Here is a 22,958-nt window from a genome sequence, read left to right as displayed (position 1 = left end):
TTAAAACCCAGGAAAAAATGCAAATCGAAGATTTTTTTAAAAATTCATAAAAAATACAAAAATTGCTCTATCTTCAAAAATTTTTCATTCATTGTATTTAAAATTAAATTTCCAACACTACAGTACAAAAAATATTTGTGTGGTGCGATTGATTCGGGATCTGTGAGGTAAAAAGTACTAAAAAGTGCAAAAAAACACATAAAACATTAAATAACTTTTTTTTCTAATTAAAATATCAAAAATCGAAGCCCGAGGTGCACATCTTCGGCAGAAACTGTTCCTGTATACCAAATTTCATCTTTCTAGGCCTTACCGTTTTCCCGGGAAGCGCGCCACACACATACACACACACAAACATCTTATTTTATTATATGTATAGATTACTTCGTTTTACAAAAAAGGAAGTACTGTATTCGCAAAAAAATTTTCACTCAAAAATCGGCCTTAATTTCCGTTTTTCTCACCCCCGAATGAATGTTGGCTTTATTTTTCGCCCCGACCACACGTGGATATATGCCTAGGAACCTACAGACACCCGAAACATCTATTTTGACGACCCCCGAGTTAATTACAACGAATTTTCTCGTGACGTCTGTATGTACGTATGTATGTGTGTATGTATCTCGCATAACTCACAAAAACGGTATGTCCTAGAAAGTTGAAATTTGGTACGAAGACTCCTAGTGGGGCCTAGTTGTGCACCTTCCCTTTTGGTTGCATTCAGATGCTCCAAAGGGGTTCTTTTGCCCCTTTTTGGGGAGAAATCATTGTTAATTTCGATGTAAACTCAAGTGGTGTTATAAATTGTCGGACACTTGCCGATATATCGCCAGTCTTTTGGTCGCCAAGTTTTGTCGACAAATTGGCGACAAATTTGGAGATGGTTTTTTTTTCTTCTTTTTTTTTTAAGTTTTAAATTCTGTTTCAATATGGCCACTATTGGTGATATTTAGAAAGTAAACTATTAAATCACATTAAAATTGCCAATGATGAGGAAATGACATTGAATTGGAGTAAAAGGAAGTCATGTGATGCACACATCAGCTCGTTTTATAAGTAGTCACCGGACTCTCACGCGAACCACTCGTGAGGCTCTCAAAGATCACCTTTGGTCCGCGGATCACCGGTTGGGAATCACTGATTAAGACAAACCCTGTATTCTAAATGAGTCATGAATAAAAGAAATCATATAAGCATTAAAAACATTTTTATTGTTCTAAGCCTCAGAATTTTCACTTCCAATATCGGTAATCCATATGAATCAATCACTCCCGAGTGTTTTCAATAATTTCTTCTATAGTATCAAGGATATTCTTGACTTTTTTAATTAAATTTGGTGGTACATTTCCTGTTCTTTTCTGCTTCATCTTCATCAGATGACGCTCGATCAGTAGCAGCTGAGATCTGAATTTCTTTACGTTTGTCGAAGCGTATTTGGAGATGACTGTTTGTTTTTTGCTGATGCTGAATTCTTTCAAGACGCGAACCAAGGACTCTTCTGATAATCCATCCGGCTCTTCCAGAACGGCGATGCGGATTGCTTCCCGGCAGAATTCGTTGTCTATATCCATGATACCTGTTAACACATACCAAAATTAAACCAATGCTCATGAAAACGACGGAATTCATTATCTATATTCACGATACCTGTAACAAATGCCTAGATTAACATTAAGCCAATGCAGGGGCGGCATTTCAGCATTTCATTTGGGGGGTCGAGTTTCTTAAATATGTATTACTACAGTGCGATACAAAACACACATTAGATAGCAGGGAGTGGTTATAAAATCGGTTTTCTATGAATAAAAATTTGTGTTTGGAAGCAATTAAAATTTTGATTCATTTTTCTAATAAGTTATCATACAAAACATCTCGATACTAAAGTTTTTATACCTCTTGGAAAAGTTTTAATGCATAATTTTTGGAATTCGGAAGAGCAGGAAATCGTGTTACTAATCTGTCAGTGCCCAGTGTCGTGCTGTTTTGCCAGTACAACTAAATAGAAAATGCCCATTGTGTTTCGAAAATAATTCTGTAACCTCCTGAGACAAAAAAAGAAAATCTTTCTTTACTAACTGAGCTGATTGGAATAGTTAAAAATTAATTGATGTAAAAAAGTTATGTATGAAAACACTTTTGATATCTTGCTCTTCAAAATCACCCAGGCAACTTCAAAAATTGTGAGGGGCTTAAGTTTTCATCATTGAATAACCTAGTCTCGTCGGCGCTCTCAGCTTCAATGAGATGTCATCTGCATCCAGCTCTGTTGTTCACTATTCCAGACTGATGAGTCCATAACAAGGACGAAACTGCAGTCTCTGGATGTGATGACTGGTCTGTCGGTATATTGCTTATAATGTTTCTTGCCTCGTGCTAAAAATTTTAACTTATAATTGAAACATTTTATTTTTCGTTTTCAACATCCAATCCAGATAATATAGAGCCAACCATACAGAAAAATAATTATCATCAAATCTTGTGTTAATTTCATTCGAAACTGAATCTATTACTTCACACAAAATATTAAGAAAACAATGTTTGACTTTACATCATATGGGTTTTCGTCACTTTTTTTTTTTTTTTTTTTTTGACGCCTTTTTAAAATTGGCTCGGTGGAAGAATTTTTTGAAAGGTTTCACGATTGATTGAAATATGCATCTATATAAAATCTAATTTCAGTTTCAATTGTAGAATAAACTATGGTAGTATGCTACACAGATCAATTGTAGATTGAACTGTGGTTTGAATAGTCCGAAAATTAAGGGTAGCAGATGTTTTGAAAGAGTAAGGCATTTTTCAAAATCTTTCCTCAATACAAACAAATAGAATAAAAATTCAAACGAAGTCATACATGGTAAAGGGCATGAGCTTTTTCACCATTGAAAGAATAGTTTTGCAATAATTCTTCCAGTCGTCAAATTACTGCTTTGAAGTTAGAGAATTTATGGTTTTAACTCTTGAAGACCATCTTGTGTCACTCCGCGATTGCATAATTATAGAGCCCCATAAAAGGTATTTGTTGATATGTTTTTTTTATTCAATAATCACATGCATTTTTAAGAAGTTTCTATGAAAGCATGTAATGCATTGAGCAGCTGAAACGTGTTTCTAGCAGAAGAAAGCGATGAACACTCATTGAATAAATATACACTTAAAAAATGAGCGTAAAAGTAATTGTAAAATATCAAGGAATGTTCTTGTGAAACCATACAGCCACACCACTTTGCACGAGCCTCTCATATTGGACATAGCATCGTTACACTGGGCACACAAGTATGAAATATTTAGCCAAAATGAGGAAATTCCTTCTTTAGTTAAAATTATCCATGGTTCTCTATCACTTTTCTATGTTCTGAAAAGGCCGGAAAATACTTCATGAATTTAAGTCATCATCCAAATAACGAAAGACACTTTTCTAGTCTTTGAATGCGTCGAGTTTCATAAAATAGTTACCGAGATCCAGCGAGATTTTTTTAAAATGAACATTGGTTTCCGATTTACATAAATTGAATTCACCCATTTTCTATCATTCTGCTCATAAAATTTGGGGGTGCGACCGCCCCCTCTTGCCCCTCCTATTTGCCGCCCCTGAGCCAATGCTAATAAAAACGACGAAATTCGTTATCTATACTCACGATACCTGTAACAAATGCCTAGATTAACATTAAGCCAATGCTAATGAAAACGACAGAATTCGTTATCTATATTCACGATGCCTGTAACAAATGCCTAGATTAACATTAAGCCAATGCTAATAAAAACGACGAAATTCGTTATCTATACTCACGATACCTGTAACAAATGCCTAGATTAACATTAAGCCAATGCTAATGAAAACGACGGAATTCGTTATCTATATTCACGATACCTGTAACAAATGCCTAGATTAACATTAAGCCAATGCTAATGAAAACGACGGAATTCGTTATCTATATTCACGATGCCTGTAACAAATGCCTAGATTAACATTAAGCCAATGCTAATGAAAACGACGGAATTCGTTATCTATGTTCACGATACCTGTAACAAATGCCTAAATTAAGCTAATACTAATACTAACGGCGGAACTCGTTATGTGATTCCAACGTATATCTGTAACAAATAACAAAATTCAGCCAGTGTTAATAAAAAGGGTTCTCTACAAACTTGTGAGAAAAATCAAAACTCAGCCAATGCTAATGAATTACGGGTTGGAACAATAAAAGCCACGACCAAGGACCCTTAGGCGAATCGAGTAGAAATTGAAAAGAAAGGGAGCGTGCTTCTGTGAAACCTAGGTCCTCTACAAGATCAAGAATCCAAATTTCCGTCCTTAACCAAAAGCTAGGACACGATCTATCATAACATCAACAATTTAGGCATGAAAGGGGGAAGGAAGTATCCGGGAACCATATGCTCATGCTGACGACCGGCCATACGGCTTTCGCATTTAAGTACTTCGAACATATTCGGTGGATAAAGAATGAAAAAAATAGATTTCGTTGTGCCTAAGAGGAACAAGAGTTATCCACCGTTTTGTCGCTCAACTGTACAGAATACTGAATACACGTTTTTCGGGGTTTCTAGGAACCCCTTTTTGCTTCCTTTTACAAAAAAGGAAACATTGTATTCGCAGAAAAATTTTCACTCAAAAATCGGCCTTAATTTCCATTTTGCTCACCTCCGAATGAATGTTGAGTTTATTTTTCAACCCGACCACACGTGGATATGTGCCTAGGAACGTACACACACCCGAAATATCTATTTTGACGTCCTCCGAGTTAATTATAACGAGTTTTCTCGTGACGTCTGTATATACGTATGTATGTGCGTATGTGTGTATGTAGGTCGCATAGCTCAAGAACGGAAGATTCTAGAACGTTGAAATTTGGTACTTAGATTCCTAGTGGGGTCTAGTTGTGCATCTCCCATTTTGGTTGCATTCGAATGCTCCAAAGGGGTCTTTTGCCCCTTTTTGGGGAGAAATCAAACGGGTAGGTTTTCAAAGCTCGCTAGGTTTTTGGATTTTATTAATCGCAACAATTTCGGTTTTAATTCCTAGCAGGGGTCTTGAACATCAAAAGAAAAAGTGTTTTTTGTATTATTTCTCAAAACCAATATTTATTTATTATCAAACTTTACAAACTTTTGAAAGTCCCGCTTGGGTTACTCCCTGGTAGGCCAAAGCGGGAAAGCTTAACTAATTGTGATTTGGTACATTTGCCAATCAAACATGAAGTTATAAATGATTAAAATAATTGACTAGCTACCTGCCATTATAAAAAAAATACATAAAAAAGTGGTACTCATCCAATTTTAAGTCAGCACATTGCTTTATAAAACGCAAAGAAATAACTGATTAAATTAATAGACTAATTAATTGCCATCCTAAAAGATAAATTTTTAAAGTTATACTTATTCTATTGAAATAGAAAATATAAGTCAGCACACGAGTCAATAATTTATAAATTAATATATGATTAAATCCTATATCCGCTTTGCCCGGAGGTACGTTTTTTATTTCAATAATTATAACCTTAAATTTAAAAAAGAAACAAACGAAATGACTATCGTAGTTTGTAGTTGGATGGTGTCAGAATAACGTAATATTATTGACAATAAAAAAAAAAAAAAAAGCTGTTCTTCGACTAACCACAAGTTACAAAACATATTTGTTTTTTTAAATGCATCATTTTTTTTTTTTTTTAATTTTAAGCCCGGTTGCGCCATGCCGCTTCACTGCTGCTTCACTGGGACTGATTTAAACTCGGTGGTGTTAGTGTAAACACGACATACGTATGCATCGCCGCTTACGCACCATGGGGGGGGGGGGCATCCGAAGGCCTGCTCGCTTTGGACCACCCTCCCCTACTTGATCGTATTCGATTCGATCGAATTCCGTTAGAGTTGACTAAGCCCCTCCCCTTACTAGGGTGGTTTAAATTTTTTTTTTTCAGCTAGAGTCCAGGACACCCCCTAATTTCTTTTAGACTTACTAACAGTATTATGATGTAAAGGTTTTAGCTTCTTACTCAAGTTTTAAGAGGGTGCTCAATGACCCCTCACTTTAACATTAACCGTAGCATAGAAAATGTCACAAATTTAGAAACATTTCATTTCCCCAGCTGTTTTTTTTTTTTTTTTTTTTTTTTGAGCAATCACGATTGCTTATTGCTTTCGTTTGATTGTTTTGATGTGCTATCATTTTATTCCCCCCCCCCCCCCAACCACCCTCTAGGCCAGTGCCAACAGCTTTGAAAATGGTAAAAAGTCGAAAAAATTTAGAACAGGATAAAAAAAGTTAGAAAGGTAAGAAAATCTAATAACATTAATGGGAAAAATAAATTACGGGCGAGCTGAGTTCGGGAAGGGGGATGTAGGGGGTTTAAAGGGGGGGGGGGGGGAACGGTTTATCACGATTTCCGGAAAAACTAAAAGCTATCGAAAAAAACTAAACTACAAAGTTGTTGGTAATAAAAAGATCTACAACTTTTGTATTTGCACTTTTTTTTCTATAACCTCAAAATATATGCGAAAAATTCAAAAAACCGACTTTTTGGTTTTTTATTCTTATCTCCCACAAAAAAAAAATTTTTTTTTCGCTAAATTTTATGAAAAGTTACCTTATTATGTCTCAAATACACTGCAATTTTTTGGATTTAAAATATTTATTTTTTCTCCTTATTTTGATTCAGTAGTAAAAAAGCATCAGAATTTTCAATCAAAAAATCTCACGACATTTGAAAAATCGGAACAAGTTTTTTTTCGTTGAAATCTCTCCTTTTTGATGGTATAAAAAACAATGTACAATACTATGGAAGCTTTTCGCAAAAAAATTAAGAAAATCAAAAAACTCGAATTTGAAAAAAAAAAGTCATAACTATGTAAAAATTTTAAGCTCTTTATTAAAATGTACACTTTAATTACTCGAAAAATGAAATTTTCCATGTTACATTACACAAACTGAAAATAAAAATATACTACAATAATTAAAAATCAAGCTACATCATGCGTTTGTTTTACAATTTACACTTCTCATCCTTCATTTGACGGTGACTGCAGAGCCCCCTATAGTTTTTTGTAGTTACGAATAGCAAGCTACACTGTAGGATGGGATGAATGAGCTACTTCAGCAATTTTCAACTGTGTTATCTTGAATATTATGAAAAATAATCAGTTTTCCAATTGTGTTTGCTGTTAATTATTGTGTTTGTTGTTAATTTAATAAATAGCTTAAAATTTTACATAGTGATGTTTTTTTTTTCAAATTCGAGTTTTTTTTATTTTCTTCATTTTTTGCGAAAAGTTTCCATATTATTGCATATTGTTTTTTACACCATCAAAAAGTAGAGATTCCAACGGAAAAAAACTTGCTCCGATTTTTCAAAAAAATCAGATATTTTGACGTGAGATTTTTTGATTGAAAATTCTGATGCTTTTTTACTACTGAATCAAAATAAGGAGAAAAAATAAATATTTTAAACCCAAAAAAATACAGTGTATTTGGGACATAATAAGGTAACTTTTCATAAAATTTAGTGAAAAAAAATTTTTTTTGTGGGAGATAAAAATAAAAAACCAAAAAGTCAGTTTTTTGAATTTTTCGCATATATTTTGAGGTTATAGAAAAAAAGTGCAAATACAAAAGTTGTAGATCTTTTTATTACCAACAACTTTGTAATTTAGTTTTTTTCGATACGACTTTTAATTTTTCCGGAAATCGTGATAAACCGTCCCCCCTTAACCCTCCTACACCCCCCTTCCCGAACTCAGCTCGCCCGTAATTTATATTTCCTATTAATGTTATTAGATTTTCTTACCTTTCGAACTGGTTTTATCCTGTTCTAAATTTTTTTGGTCTCAAATATTATTGGCACTACTGGCCTGCTCTGCCAGCATCACCGTCGCCCGGCTCCTCACGATGCTGCTCCTATAGCGAAAGCCATCTCCAGGTTGCATCCATATCCTACACACACGCGCATACATACACGCACGTACACACTCACATGCATACACGCACGTACACACACACATGCATACATGCACGTACACACACACACAAACACATACACACATACATACACCTACACACATACACAAACACATACACACATACATACACCTACACACATACACAAACACATACACACACTCAAACACATACACACACATACATGCAGACAAACGTACACATACACATTACCCCCACACACAAACACTCATACACACAACTGCTCACGCAGTCATACCTGCACACAGACACAAACACACACGCCTATATACAAACACACACTCGTGATTGCGAAAAACATAATTCGAATTCCAGATGTCAAAATTCAAATTATTTCTTTTTTTTTTGTGTAAATAATTATTTTATTGCAATGTATATGCATATTACTAGCGTATATTATAATATGTAGCATTGCTTTTTCAGTTGAATGTATTTTTTAAAAACTCCCTCCCCATAGATGTGAAGTTTGGGGGAGGGGTTGAGCACCCTCTTTCAGTTGAAATAGGAAACTAAAATCCTTCCAGTATATTACTATCAACATGTCTCGAAATATAAAGGGGTGTCCTGTTATCTAGGAGGAACTTTCTTTTTTACATGTATTTTTGAACCACCCTAGGTACCCCTTAATCTCTTAAATAATTGCACCTTTTGTTTTTTAGTGAATTTAATAACTATATGCTTGTGTTCGGAGAGAGGGAGGGCGGAGTTTTTTCATTTTTAAAAAGCCAAACGATTACTTACATCAAATTGGTCTTCTCAGCTAAACATTTTGCTTGTATGGTCACCATTCTCTTGAGAAAAGATTTGAAAAGATTTCTCATCATATCTTCTTTTAACGCTCAGGATTCTCTGATTTAGCGTCAGAGCTGTAGATTTAAGGGACATATTGTCGATTAATAAATCTCGATTGAGTTCGAAGAGCTCGAAGACGGTACCAGTAGATTAGCAAGAAATTTCTTTCTGGGTGGAGCAAGGATATTTCAGGTACACGATGAAAGCATTCCATTGTGACAGGCCTGTTGGAGCGGTTAACTCGAAAAACAAACAGAACAACTAATGCACTAAAGGTGGACACTACAAGAAAAACTTTTGGTGACTAAAAAATGTCAAGGCATTTGCCAAAACTAGCGACCTAAAACTCAAGTTTTTTTCCCCGTGAGCTAAAACGACGCATAATAAATCATTATTTACGTTATATTGGTACGTTTTACGTTTTATCTGTATGATGTATTTTTTACCTAATGTTAAAATCTTATTTTAAATACAAATTGCATTTTTCAGAGATGATTTGCAACTACAATTGATATAAGTATGTTTATTATGTTATATTACATAGCAAAATGATGAGGTGGGAGAACATGGCTCGAAATGATCACCAACAGTGGAAAAGTGTATTCAGTAAATTACCGCCCATTAGCCAGGGCTAAAGCAGAGATACGTGAAATACACCGCCAGCTCAGTCATTTCCAGCCGAGGACTGCAGTCCTCTGCTGATGAGTGCTAATAAGCACGAAACTGCAGTCCTCGGCTGGAAATGACTGAGCTGGCGGTGTATTTCACGTAGTGGAAAAGTGGTAACAAACAGTGAAAGATATAAGAATGTTTTGCCAATAATGTACTGAGATTGTCACTCTTCTCCTTCTGTTTGTCATCCCAAGAAGAAATGAACTTTCTCAAAGTCAGACACCTACCTTATCAGTGTTCGGCTATAATTACTTTCCAAAACTCGCGGCTACTAAAAGAATCGCATTTCTAAAATGAAAAAGACTTTCACATACCACAAGATTTCCTTCGTTTGTCAGCTTCGATGTATCTTTTCAGACGCTTTAAGTTATCGTCTATCGTCTTGTATTTCAAATATACGTCCTCCAAGTCTTTTTCTATCATTTCGACTACCATAAACGCCTCGTTCGGCGTCTCCAGTTGCCGCGCCACGTCGCTTTCTTCGGCGAAACTCTGCTCCATAAAGTCAGAAGGAAATATGCCACTCGCAGACGGTCCTGCACCTCGAATGTCCTCCATAGTAAACGACCCCTCGAAAAGTGGAAACAAAATCAACCAACTTAAAATGAAAAACGTATGCTCACCAGAACTATACGATAGAGTAATAAAGAACAAAATTAAAACTACTGTTTGACCACGGATTGTATGGAATTGGCAAACATCCAGTTAAGGCGACTCCATCTAAATGAGGGGGAAAAATAAAAATTTTATGCGCGTATTCCGCTCATTTGAATGAGACTCTGCTTAATTTAGAGACTGACATACATCTGCAAAATCTGACATCCCTAAAAACTAATAGATACTTCTATTTCCGCGTGTAAACCGGATGTTAGCCTTTCCATACAATCCGTGGTTAGACAGTACACTGCTACACAAAATGCAACATCAAGAAGAAGTTGTCAGAACTAAACAAAATTTTACACACGTGATGCCAACATTGACACTAGAAAGTGGTGCACCCGTATTTTATCATTCGGCAAAATTTGGTGTTACAATCGGCAAGTTGAGAATTTCTGCCCTCCCAAAAACGTAAGTTCGGGGCACTTTTGATCGTATTAACTTAACTTCCTAATTACAACAGGGAAACAAAAAAAAAAAAACTTACATAGTAGGGGATTGTGGGGCAGATGGTTAAGATACTTACTTTTTTTTAATATGAACTAACTGGAATTTTGTTCTAATATTTATGGTTCATAAAAAATAAGCAATATATTTTATAATAAAACTTACACTGAAACATTATTTTTTATTTTTGGTAGTAATTTTATGCCTCCAAAAAAAGGTAGAAAATTTTCACTTTTTTTCCACGGGGGAAAGTGAAAAAAAAAAAAAAAAAAAAATTCGAATTAAATATTTTTTATTTGATCATTTTGAAGATTTGCAACTCCAACGAACTATAGGGGGCACTGTAGCCACTTTCTAATGGCGGACGAAAAATGTAAAACAAACGCACGTGGTAACGAAGAAAATACTAATAAGCCTAGTAAATTTTGTTCGTATGCATGATTTTTTCGCTTTATTCTTTTTAAATTAATTTTCAAAGTCTTGTTGGTATTCTGGCCCACGTAGAAAGAAATGAGAATTCAAGAAGCATTACTAAACGTCAGAAATTAATGCAAACTACGTAGTTCGTAGTTCTGAGCAGCCTTTTCCACGATGTTGAATTCGATATTTATCAAATCTTGATAAAACTAAATAATAATTGTGACCTGACAAGAATAACAAATAATGCTGGATAATTCGATTATGTGACATTACAAATTATTATCAAAACAAGATGATACTTCTTTGCCTTGCTTGGCTAGCTCTTATTGTTTTGCATTTGTAGCTGAGTTATTTTTCTCAAATTCCCGAATCGGTTAATTTAAAATTTTTCTGTTTCGATGTTTCTAATTTCTGGAGTTATGATTTAATTTTGTCATGCTATGCAAATCATCAACAAAATTCTCACGGTTATATGGTGGTAGTTTTCTTTTCAGTTGATCTACCATTATTTCTTTTTACTTATCGAATTCTGTAATCTTTCTACCATTTTATTCCACTCATGATAAAAATTAAAAATGGTTTAATCAGCATGCGGAATCTCGCCAAGGCTACTTTGCTTGCACAATACTAAACCTATAACCCTAAACAAATTTGGCGAAACCTTTCAGCTGAGAATAAAAGCAATAAAGTAAATTCTTTCTCGGTTAAACATATTTCATTTTGTACTACGATAATATATTCAAGAAAATATTTTGCATACTGTCAGGAAATAACTGGTGGAATCAAACAAAATTTGGTCCATATGGTACTCCTAATAGGAGCAGGTGCTGATTCAATTTTGGTGTCAATAGCTCAAAGGGGGGTTGACTTATAGAACGTTTTTTGTCGTCAATTGTGACTGCTGTATCTCAAGAAATAACGAACAGAATTAAACAAAATTTTTTCGACAAGTAACCCTTAGTGGGTATAAGAGCCGATTTTATTTTTGGAAAATGTCTCTCTATGCGTGTGTGTGTGTCGCGAATGTGTGTGACCAGTTTTTTGTGGTCGCTCTACAACAAAAACTACTGCATGAAATCGAACGAACTTTGGTACACATATGTGCCCCTATGTGAACTTGTGCCCATTGGTTTTTGGTGCGAATTCCTCCAAGGGGGGTGGAGCAATGGGGCGTTTTTTAAGTTACGCATGCTTGCTATTCCTCAGGAAATAACTGGCGGAACCAAACAAAATTTGGTCCATATGTTGCCCCTAATAGGAACAGGTGCTGATTCAATTTTGGTGTCAATAGATCACACGGGGATCGAGCTATAGAACGTTTTTTGTCGTCAAATGTGACCGTTGTATCTCAAGAAATAATGAACGGAATCAAACAAAAATTTATCGACAAGTAGCCCTTATAAAGTTTAAGAGCTGATTCTATTTTGGCGGCAACAGCTGAAAAGGAGGTGGCGCAATCGAACGTTCTTTTTTTTTCCATTGTGAGTGCCATATCTCAAGAAGTAATACTACGTTCTGGAAGAAATTTGGAATAAATGTAAATCCAGATGTAAACAGTCGTTGGTTTAATTTTGGTGCCAATCGCTCTATGGGGGGGGGGGGGGCTGTTTTTTTTTTTCCTTGTGAATAAAAATAGCTTTATAATGGGGTTGTTTCTTTTAGTCAAAAGTAGTACTTTTTGTCTCTGAAACTGATGAATACACGTCCTGTGCCGGGCTGATGAGTGCTAATAAGCACGAAACTGCAGTCCTCGGCTGGAATTGACTGAGCAGGCGGTGTATTTCATGTATTTCTGCCTTAGCCCTGGCTATTCGGAACTCCAGCGCTCGAATACGCTACCTTGCGGTGATTTATAAAACTGCGAATGCAACTAAAACTTTGCCACGTTGCGTTCCATGTGTGTCTGTTGACGTAAACACAGGCAGTTTGTTCTGAGTATTTATTAACGCAATCGATGTGTCTTAGTTTGCTTTCAGCTACAGAAATTAATTCGTCCCTTAGTAGTATTCTCGAGCTCCTCAAAATAATGTTAGTTTTCATTATTTCCTTAATAATAGGTGAAAGCGAAAATTCTGGATTAACAAACTTGGATAACGTTATACAAGGTAAAAATTTTTATTGTTTTGTATGAATTTGTAAGAATATGGGGTTTTTTTAAATCTTAAATTAATTAAACTTACCATATTTTACAGCAGCATTTAGTTGGAATGGACAGTATGCAAAATATTTTCTTGAATATATTATCGTAGAACAAAATGAATAACCGAGAAAGAATTTACTTTATTCCTTTTATTCTCAGCTGAAAGGTATCGCCAAATTTGTTTAGGGTTATAATTTTGGCATTGTGCGAGCAAAGTAGCCTTGGCGAGATTTCGCGTTTTTAGTTAAACCATTTTCAAATTTTATCATGAGTGGAATAAAATGGTAGTAAGATTACAGAATTCGATAAGTAAAAAGAAATAATTGTCAATCAACTGAAAAGAAAACTACCACCATACATCCGTGAGAATTTTGTTGATGATTTGCATAACATGACACAATTAAATCGTAACTCAGAAATTAGAAAAATCGAAACAGAAAATTTTTAAATTAACCGATTCGGGAATTCAAGAGAAATAACTCAGCTACAAATGGAAAACAAGCGCTAGCCAAAGCAAAGCAAAGAAGTATCATCTTCTTTTGGTAATAATTTGTAATGTCATATTAAATTTTCTAGCATTAATTGTTATTCTTGTCAGGCCACAATTATTATTTAGTTTTATCAAGAATTGATAAATATCGAATTCAACATCGTGAAAATGGCTGCTTAGAACTACGAACTACGTACTTTGCATTAATGTTTGACGTTTAGTAATGCTTCTTGAATTCTCATTTCTTTCTACGTGGGTCAGAATATCAACAAGACTTTGAAAATTAATTTAAAAAGAATAAAGCGAAACAATCATAGACTAATAATAAGAGTAGACCGAGCTTTCTCATTCTTGCTGATGAAGAAAATTGATTCATAGATGTATCATGTGACTAGTGGAAGGGCTTGGCGAAGACTTTGGCAGCATGGTTGCTAGATTGCAGCATTATCTACAGTTTGGCACTCAACATGTATTTTACGACAATGTGTTTTCATTAAAAAAACTTCCAGGTGCAGAGATTGAACTGTTTTTCTTTTAGTTATGCATTATTTTGACATTAGTAATAGTTTTTGATCAGTTTTCGGTAACTTTTATTTCATTTGGAGCTGCCAGCGTTGGCGTGAACGAAATGGCGTAAACGTTTTGCGTTAACGCAAAAATGTACTAATCGGTATCTTAAATTGAAACTGTAGGTAAAAATCTTACCGTTTGCTGATTCTTCTTGGTCGCTTGCATCTTTTATTGCTTAGAGAGTTGACTAAAGAAAATGCACAATACTATCTAAACGAAAAACTCACTATATTAACAAAATATTTACAACTTAGAATAACAAATTTACAAATCGGACTCCATAAAAGATCATTCTTCCGTGTTCCATCAATTCTATTTATTTTATTTCGCGCTGGCGTTGATCGTCTGCGCCCGCTGTTGCTAGGATATCCACCAGTCACATGGTTTGGTTTATGAGCAGCAAAAGGGTTGCCATAGCTCGGTCTACTCTTATTATTAGTCTATGGAAACAATCATACGTACGAACAAAAATCACAACACTTTTAGCATTTTCTTCGTTACCATGTGCGTTTGTTTTAGTTTTCAATTCCGCCATTAGACAGTGACTTCAGTGCCCCCTATAGTTCGTTGGAGTTGCGAATAGGACGGTAATTTACTGAATATACCTGCCTTGCCGGCAAAATTCGAGTAGAACCGAACCATTGTTTCGGTCACTCTTCTGGTCATTGCTAATTCTATGTTAGCTACCAGTTTGTTTGGCACTCTTGGCTTCCTTAAGAGGTTTTCCGCCTCCAGCTCAGTTAGTCCTATGCCGGGCTGATGAGTGCTAATAAGCACGAAACTGCAGTCCTCGTCTGGAATTAACATTTTCTATAGTTTGGCACTCGACATGTATTTTAAGACGTAATGTGTTTTCATTATAATGTTTTTTTTTTCCAGGTGCAGAGATGGAACTGTTTTTCTCTTAGTTATGCATTATTTTGACATTAGTAATTAGTTTTTGATCACAGTTTTCAGTAACTTTTATTTCATTTCGAACTGCTACGTCAGCGTTGGCGTGAAGTAATGGCGTAAACGTTTTGCGTAACAAAAAAATGTACTAATCGGTAACTTAAATTGAAATTGTAGGTAAAAATCTTACCGTTTGCCGATTCTTTTTGGGCGCTTGCATCTTTAATTGCTTAGAGAGTTATTGAAATTGACTAAAGAAAATGCATTATACTATCTAAACGAAAAATTCATTATATATTTATAACAAAATATAAAACATGTATTAACAAAATATTTACAACTTAGAATAACAAATTTACAAATCGGACTCCATAAAAGATCATTTTTCCGTGTTCCATCAATTCTATTTATTTTATTTCTCGCGAGCGTTGATCGTCTGCTACGATCAACGCCCGCTGTTTCTAGGATATCCACCAGTCACATGGTTTGGTTTATGAATGAGCAGTAAAAGGGTTGCCATAGCTCGGTCTATTTTTACATATTAATATAGATAAGCCGTTTTTCTTTCGGTACCGATTTCTCCTCTGTTTGTGCACCGATTCACTTCATTCTTTTTTTGTTCGGTAGCTATTGCCGAGTTTTAGTGTCATCAATAAAAATTTTTGAAATCGAGAGCTAATTGACGGAGATATTAATAAAAAACGCATTTTCGTCCTAAATGGCTTTTTCTACGAGAACGGATGGTCCATTTTTTTCGAATTTGATATGGTTGGAAAGGTCTTTAAAAAACACTTCTAACGAAAAAACTGTCAAGGCGGCCAGGGTCCAATAACCTAAATCCACTAGAAAAAAAGTTATAAGCGTTTTTTAGCTAGCGAAACTCAAAAATTTTGATTTTAGCTCTTTTCCATTGTTGAAATTCATTGTGTGAAGCGTGAAATATTGTTTTAATTCATTTTTAAACTGCTTTTTCTACATGAAAAAAAACATTTTAATGCTTCGAACTTGGTATAGTTGGAAAGCTCGTGAAAAATGCTTTGAAACACGTTCTACCCGGTTTTACTGCGCGAAAATCGAAACCGCTATGTTGGCTAGAAACAGTGCTAGAAGCAATTAAAAGTTAGTGAAAATTTATTTATTATTATTATTATTATTATTATTATTATTATTATTTTGCTTTTTCACGCGACATAGTTAGCGTGAAGAAATTGCTGGATAATACTGTGGTGTTGCCAATTCTCGCTTGAGCATAAAGAAATGAAATGCTCGCATTTGTTTTTATTATTGAGACTTTTTGGGTAACTACGGGCATTCAAAATTTTTTCATTTTGATTATGTTTTCGCGATTTTAATATTTAAATAAATTATTTTACGGAGTGAGGGACGACTTTCAGTTCCAGCTCCCAATAATACCTGCATTTGCTATCACCACAAACAGATCTCAGGGTGAAACTTTTGATAAAGTTGGCGCAGTTTTACGACACGTCCAGTGCTTTCGCATGGACAATTATATGTTGTCGTGAGTAGAGTTCGTTCATTTGACTGTTGGAAATTTTATATTTAACGGCAAGATCATGCCTACTTTTACGAAAAATATTGTTTGTACAGAAGTTTTACGTATTAAGGGGGTTTTGCGGCATCATTTCATTCAGAACGACTTCCATAAGTGTGAAATTGGCGAACTTTATCCATTTTCGCACCAATGCCAGGACGAGAAATATTTTTCTTTTGCATTCGTAAGAAACGAGTACAGAAATGTCTATTTGCAAGGAACTGACTACGAATGAAGTCCCTCTTTCGAGTGGGTTTCATTAAATTGTAACCGTTCGTGATAAGGCGGAGGAAATAAATGACAAGAGGAACATACAATGGGGAGAATGGGACATCAAGCTTTTTTTTTTTTTTGATAAGAATGTTTATGAAAAACTGATATGTAGCATCAAAGGGAAGAGGGGTTATGGTGAAATGTGAAACTTTGCGACAAAGGGGAGAGAGATCAAAAATTTTGAAAAGTGCATTTGTCAGTTGTTTTCCCCTACACCGTAAATAAATCACAAACACGATTTTTTTAAAAAAAATACACTATTATTGCGACGTCCAGTGTTTTTGAATGGACAACTTTTAATGTAGCAAGTAGGATTCGTTCATTTGACTGTTTGGAATTTAATAAGTCAAACGGCAGAGGTCAAGGCAACTTACTCAATAATATTAAACTTATTAAAAGAAGCATTGTTCATGCAGAAGTTTTACGTATGATCTGAGTTTTGCAGGATCATTTCATTCGGGAGGATTTCGACAAGTGTTTTATTGGCGGGCGCTCTTCATCTATTGGCGTCAAATTTTTGGCACCAATTGCAGCTCGAGAAATGTTTTTACTTTGCATACGAAAACAAAGGGTAGGAAAATGTATATTTGCTTACAGTTGCCACAAAACAGGGGCTGCCTACGAATGAAGTCCTGCTTTAAGGTGAGGTTCTCGAAATAGTAACAGTTTGTGACAACGGAGAGGAAAGACATGACAAGAGGAGCATACAATGGGCTGAACGTGAAAACAAACGTGTTTTTTAATAGGAACGTTTAGGAGAAACATAGTAATATGTTGAAAAGGGAAGAGGGGTATAGTGAAGTACAAAACATTGTGACAAAAGGGGGAGAGAGTCGAAAATATTGAAAAGTGTGACATCAGTTATGCACCGCCCTTAACCATAAACAAATCACAAAGTCTACCTTTTTTGAAAATCGTACTATTATTACGACGATCAGTGTTTTTGAATGGACATTTATATGTTGACACGAATAGAGTTCGTTCATTTGATACTTGGAAATTTATATTTCTAATGATGAAGAAGCAACTTACTCAATAATAGTAGACGTTTTATAAGTAACATTGTTTACACAGACGTTTTACGTTTAAATTGAGTTTTGATGCTTCATTTCATACGGGAAGCTTTCAAAAATTGGATAATTGGTGGTTTTCATCCGTTGGCGTCATTTTTTGTTTCTATGTTTTTCCTTTGCATACGTAAACAAAGAGTAGGGAAATATTTATTTGCATAGGATTATCACAAAGCAACATGATATCCAAAATTAAATTGTCAGCAATTCGTCAACCACACCAATTTCTCAATAGGATTGTTTTCTTTTATCAAAAGTACTACTTTTAGTCACTGAAATAGATAGAATAAGAAAAAAAAATGTTGAGTCAGAAAAAACTTTTATTTTCTCAACAGTTGTTTATTTAAAACTTTTTTGAATGTCCGATTTTAGAAATAAGGCATGGTCTTTATGACGTTATAAGTGATATACTTTGGCGCGTGACTCCATTGCCGCGCTAAATATTTACGGTTTCTCTTAACCGCGATTTTGGCATCAATGAGTGGCATTTTATCGCTTTTGATGCCAAAAAATTAATTTCAATCTGCGCATCGATTAATATAGTTGTTGAAAAATATTAAATTTCTTCAAATTATTTAAAAAATGGTTAAAACCTTTGTTTTTAAGCATCCGTTTTCAGTAAAAAATACTTTGAAAATTTCAGAAACGACCCCATTACTGAAATATCCCCTGTCATCCATTTATTTTGAGATTAACAGATAAAAAGCAAAATTGGAATAAATTATTACTGTGGTATTGTGTGTCCGTATAAAAATTGTATGTTTTCAGATATGCAGTAAACACGAGTATGAGTAGAAATAAAAATGTTGGAAACAGTTAAATTCATATAAGTTTTCTCAAATATCTTACTAATATTATATATGCGAAAGTTTGTCTGTATGGATGTATGGATGTTTGGATGTATGGATGTATGGATGTTTGTTACTCTTTCACGCAAAAACTACTGAACGGATTTTGATGAAACTTTACAGTAATATAGCTTATGCATCAGAATAACACATAGGGTAGTTTTCGTCCCGTTATGGGGGGCAAAACCCCCTTAGGGGGGCAATAAAACACAATTTTTGTATAAATTCTCTAATATTGGGATGAAAAAATACTTGCACATATTTACATTATATGTCCATCGAAAGCTCTGCTTTTTCTGCTGAAGATGGTACCTGTTCGAAATTTCTAAGTAGAATAAAAAACGAGTTATGAGCTTTTTAGTTCCATGTTCGAAGGCTTTCCTCAACTCAATACAGTATTTAGTGTATCATCTCAACTCCCTGTCGATAGCGATAATTGTTGTATTGTTGACTATCTTTGCTTTTCGTGACTGTTCAAGGCTTTTCTCAAGTCAAATCTTTAAGTAAGATTTTTGCACAAGATTGGCAAATAATACATGATTTGGCTGATCATTTTCCACTTAAACGGAACTTTAATGTAATTAATCGTTTTTATTATTACTTTTGCTGATTGAACACTTACTCATTATCCAATCAACCAGCAGATCGCCATAATTTTTGCAGAAAGATTTCCGTAGCTGATGCATTTGGCAGTTTTTTCAACGTCGCTGTTTTTGAAGCCGAAGACTACGTCATAATGTTTCTCAGCTTTCACCATGTAAACAAAATATCGCCAATCAAGAATTTTCAAAAGACTTTTTTTACTGTGTTAAATAATCCTGCAACTAAATTAGGCAAATCTATAAACAGCACAAAAACTTCCATTAATTTTCCTTTTTGCACAATTTCAAACAATCACCAAATTTTATTACTTATTTTGGTAACATTTCGGATGAAACTGTTTAGCGTCATTTTATGGTGACCAAAAATATCTCAGCATCTGGCGACGAGATCTCCTGTAACGAAAATTAATACCATATCGTTTTACAAAGTAAGGAAAGAATGGGGGAGCATCATCGAAGGTACCCCGAAACGACTTTCGCAAATTCGGTGAAATCGCACCAAGAGCCACAATGATTGAAATTTCCCGAAATAACTAAAGCAAGTATAAGGGGATTACGAGCGCAGCTACTTTTTTTTAATCACTTCGTACTTCATTAGCCATACAGAGAAGGTTTTAGACTCCATGTTAAAAAAAAAGTATCAACAGATTAATCTTTTTAAACATGAGAAGATTAATTTCATGTGTTTTAAATTTGTATATGCTTAAATATAGTGCTTTCGTTTCTACATCAATACTACTTTGTTCTTTATACTTATTGCTATTTTAGTTTTATGGGTAAGGAAGAAACTCGATTTTTAATCACGTGAAAAAGATGTGTTTTAAATTCTTTCACTTAAAACAGAAAACAAAAGCAAGTGACGATTTTTTCTAATAATTATTATTGACCCAGGCAACGCCGGGTATTTTTGCTAGTTCATTTATGAATATGGTCGAATTTCGACCACTGGGCAAACACTAGTTTTTATTATTAGTCTATGTTGGAAAATGACCAGAAAATTGCGATGATTGAAACTTTTGAACTGTTGCCATCTTGTGTTTGTTAAGAAATAAATGTTTGTAATTATTTTAAGCCAGGCTTTTAAAATAATTTTCAATTTTCATTCTTTGCTTTGCTTTTGAGATAAATCGAGAATTGGGATGGTTGTCAAGTTTTGGCGTGTGTAATTTTGTTTTTGTTGGGAATATTGCTTCCTCGTCAAGCATAGGGAGGGATCAGAATTATAAGAAAGATATAGAAGAAAGTTTCGTGATGGCCACAACATTCTAGTTAATTTAGTGTTTGTGTCGTCAAAATGTGATTTTGTCCTTTTCTTGTTAATCAAGGTTTATTTCCAACCCATCATTTTACCCATGTTTTCTCTGAATTCATACTTACATTAAATGCTTTTAATGTTTACATGTTCTTTACTACCTGTTTTAAACTTCTGAAATTTTATACATTTTTCGTCAAAACACGTTTACTTTTATTATATCCTGACTTTATATTTATGTTAAAAAAGACGTTTGGCGCAGTATAGCCCTCAAGGGTCTCTTGCGCCATTTAAACTAAATAAACCAACCAACCAACCAAGCACTTTATCATAAATAAAAACAAAAACGAGCTGATGTGTGCATCACATGACTTCCTTTTACGCCAATTTAATGATAATAGCGCCTTGGAGTAAGCAAGGAAACACTAAATATTTTCACCCCTAGTTTCTTGCGAACCGAAGCAAAAAAAAAAAAACGTTTTACACAGATTTATTTCCCCATTAAAGGCAATTTTGATGTGATTCAGTGGTTAGTTCTTTAAATATCACACCAACATTGGCTAAATTAAAACCAGATTTAAGAATAAAAAATTAAAAAAAAAACACACCAAATTTTTCGCCAAGTTGGTGATAAAACTTGGTGGCCAAAAGCTTGGTGATATATCGCCAAGTGTTTGATAAATTATAACACCACTTGAGTTAGCATTGAAATTAACAATACTTCCCCCAAAAAAGGTGTAAAAGACCCCCTTAGGAAAATTCGAATGCAACCAAAAGCGAAGGTGCTCAACTCGACTTTACTAGGAATCTACGTACCAGGGGCGTAGCTAAGGGGGGGGGTTTGGGGACAACCCCCCCCCCCCGAAAAGTTAGTCTCAAAAAAAAAGAGAAAAAGAAGAGAGAAGAGAAAGAAAAAAAAAGAAAAGGAAAAAATTCCAAGCGATTATACATATATATATATTATATATATATATATATATATATATATATATATATATATATATATATATATATATATATATATATATATATATATATATATATATATATATATATATATATATATATATAAAAAAGAAGTAACCCCCCCCCCCCCGAAAGTCGGGTCTAGCTACGCCACTGCTACGTACCAAATTTCAACTTTCTAGGACATACCGTTTTTGAGTTATGCGAGATAAATACGTACATACACACATACACACATATGCACATATAATACGTACATACGGACTTCACGAGAAAACTCGTTGTAATTAACTCGGGGATCGTCAAAATGGATATTTCGGGTGTCTGTACGTTCCTAGGCATATATCCACGTGTGGTCGGGTCGAAAAAAAAAAAAAAAAAACTCAACATTCATACGGGGAAGAGCAAAATGGAAATTAAGGCCGATTTTTGAGTGAAAATTTTTTCGCGAATACAATACTTCCTTTTTTGTAAACGCTAGCAATAGTTTTTGACTTATAACAAAATATTACAAATATGAGTATCAATTTTTGAAAATTGCTTTTATCATCATCTTTGATTTTCAGAGGTAACTTCATCTTGACTGGAATATACTACATATGTTGCTACACAGCTAAAATATTATCACATAGGTGGCGCTAAAAGCTGAGTAAATACTTCACTATTTCACTTTGCCCCACATTCCCCTACATACAAAAATTTGAATCAAAAGTAATGTCTAGAGGTTCAAACTAACATTTACTCACCTCATTGAGATTCATCGTAACAGGTAAACAACACGAAACACTCTTCCTGAGCTTCTAGTTTAAGATAAATAAAACAAATTTCCATGCAGCTGTAGGAATTCGAACTCTGAAGGATAAGAGCAAGATAAGGCTTCCTTCTTTCCACAGAAGTGAAAGTTCCGCCTCTTCCGTCTATCTGCCGCAAGTTTCGTTTTGAATCATGAGGGTCAGGGTCAGGGTTACATCCTGTCCAAGTTTCCGATCTGCTACTTGAACAAAATAAGAAATTCTGAGTCACTTGGTTACGAACATGTCGGATGCCTCCGAACACTTGGAAGGAGAGTGAAAGAGATTTTTGCTGGCAAATTAGCTTGCCGTCACAAAACACAGTTTATACGTATTCCCAGAAACGGTAAAACATTGAGACGCATAGGCTTTGCAAGCAACAATCAAGGGCGGATATATGTTTTTTCCCTTTTAGTACCGAGCATTTATATGAAAAAATTAGGTGAAGTTTCGTGAGGGTAAAATTATTCTATTTCTGAAATCAGTGGTGGCTCGTGGAAGGGGCCGGAGGAAGCCCGGGCACCCTCACTTTTTT

General features: G+C 34.6%; 1 protein-coding gene across 1 annotated transcript; it reads right to left on the bottom strand.

Annotated features, from left to right (window-relative positions):
- Window positions 1-1,185: 1,185 nt before the first annotated feature.
- LOC129229858 (uncharacterized) lies at window positions 1,186-22,668 on the bottom strand. Its single transcript, XM_054864234.1, has 3 exons — window positions 22,379-22,668; window positions 9,769-10,082; window positions 1,186-1,576 (listed from the first exon to the last, which is right to left on the bottom strand). The coding sequence occupies exons 1-3, from the start codon at window positions 22,381-22,383 to the stop codon at window positions 1,266-1,268; spliced, it is 630 nt and encodes a 209-aa protein (XP_054720209.1). The 5' UTR covers window positions 22,384-22,668; the 3' UTR covers window positions 1,186-1,265.
- Between the last annotated feature and the right edge of the window lie 290 nt (window positions 22,669-22,958).

Source organism: Uloborus diversus, chromosome 9, assembly GCF_026930045.1.
Source record: "Uloborus diversus isolate 005 chromosome 9, Udiv.v.3.1, whole genome shotgun sequence".
NCBI lineage: Eukaryota > Metazoa > Arthropoda > Arachnida > Araneae > Uloboridae > Uloborus > Uloborus diversus.
This window is presented reverse-complemented; position numbering and strand designations above follow the sequence as displayed.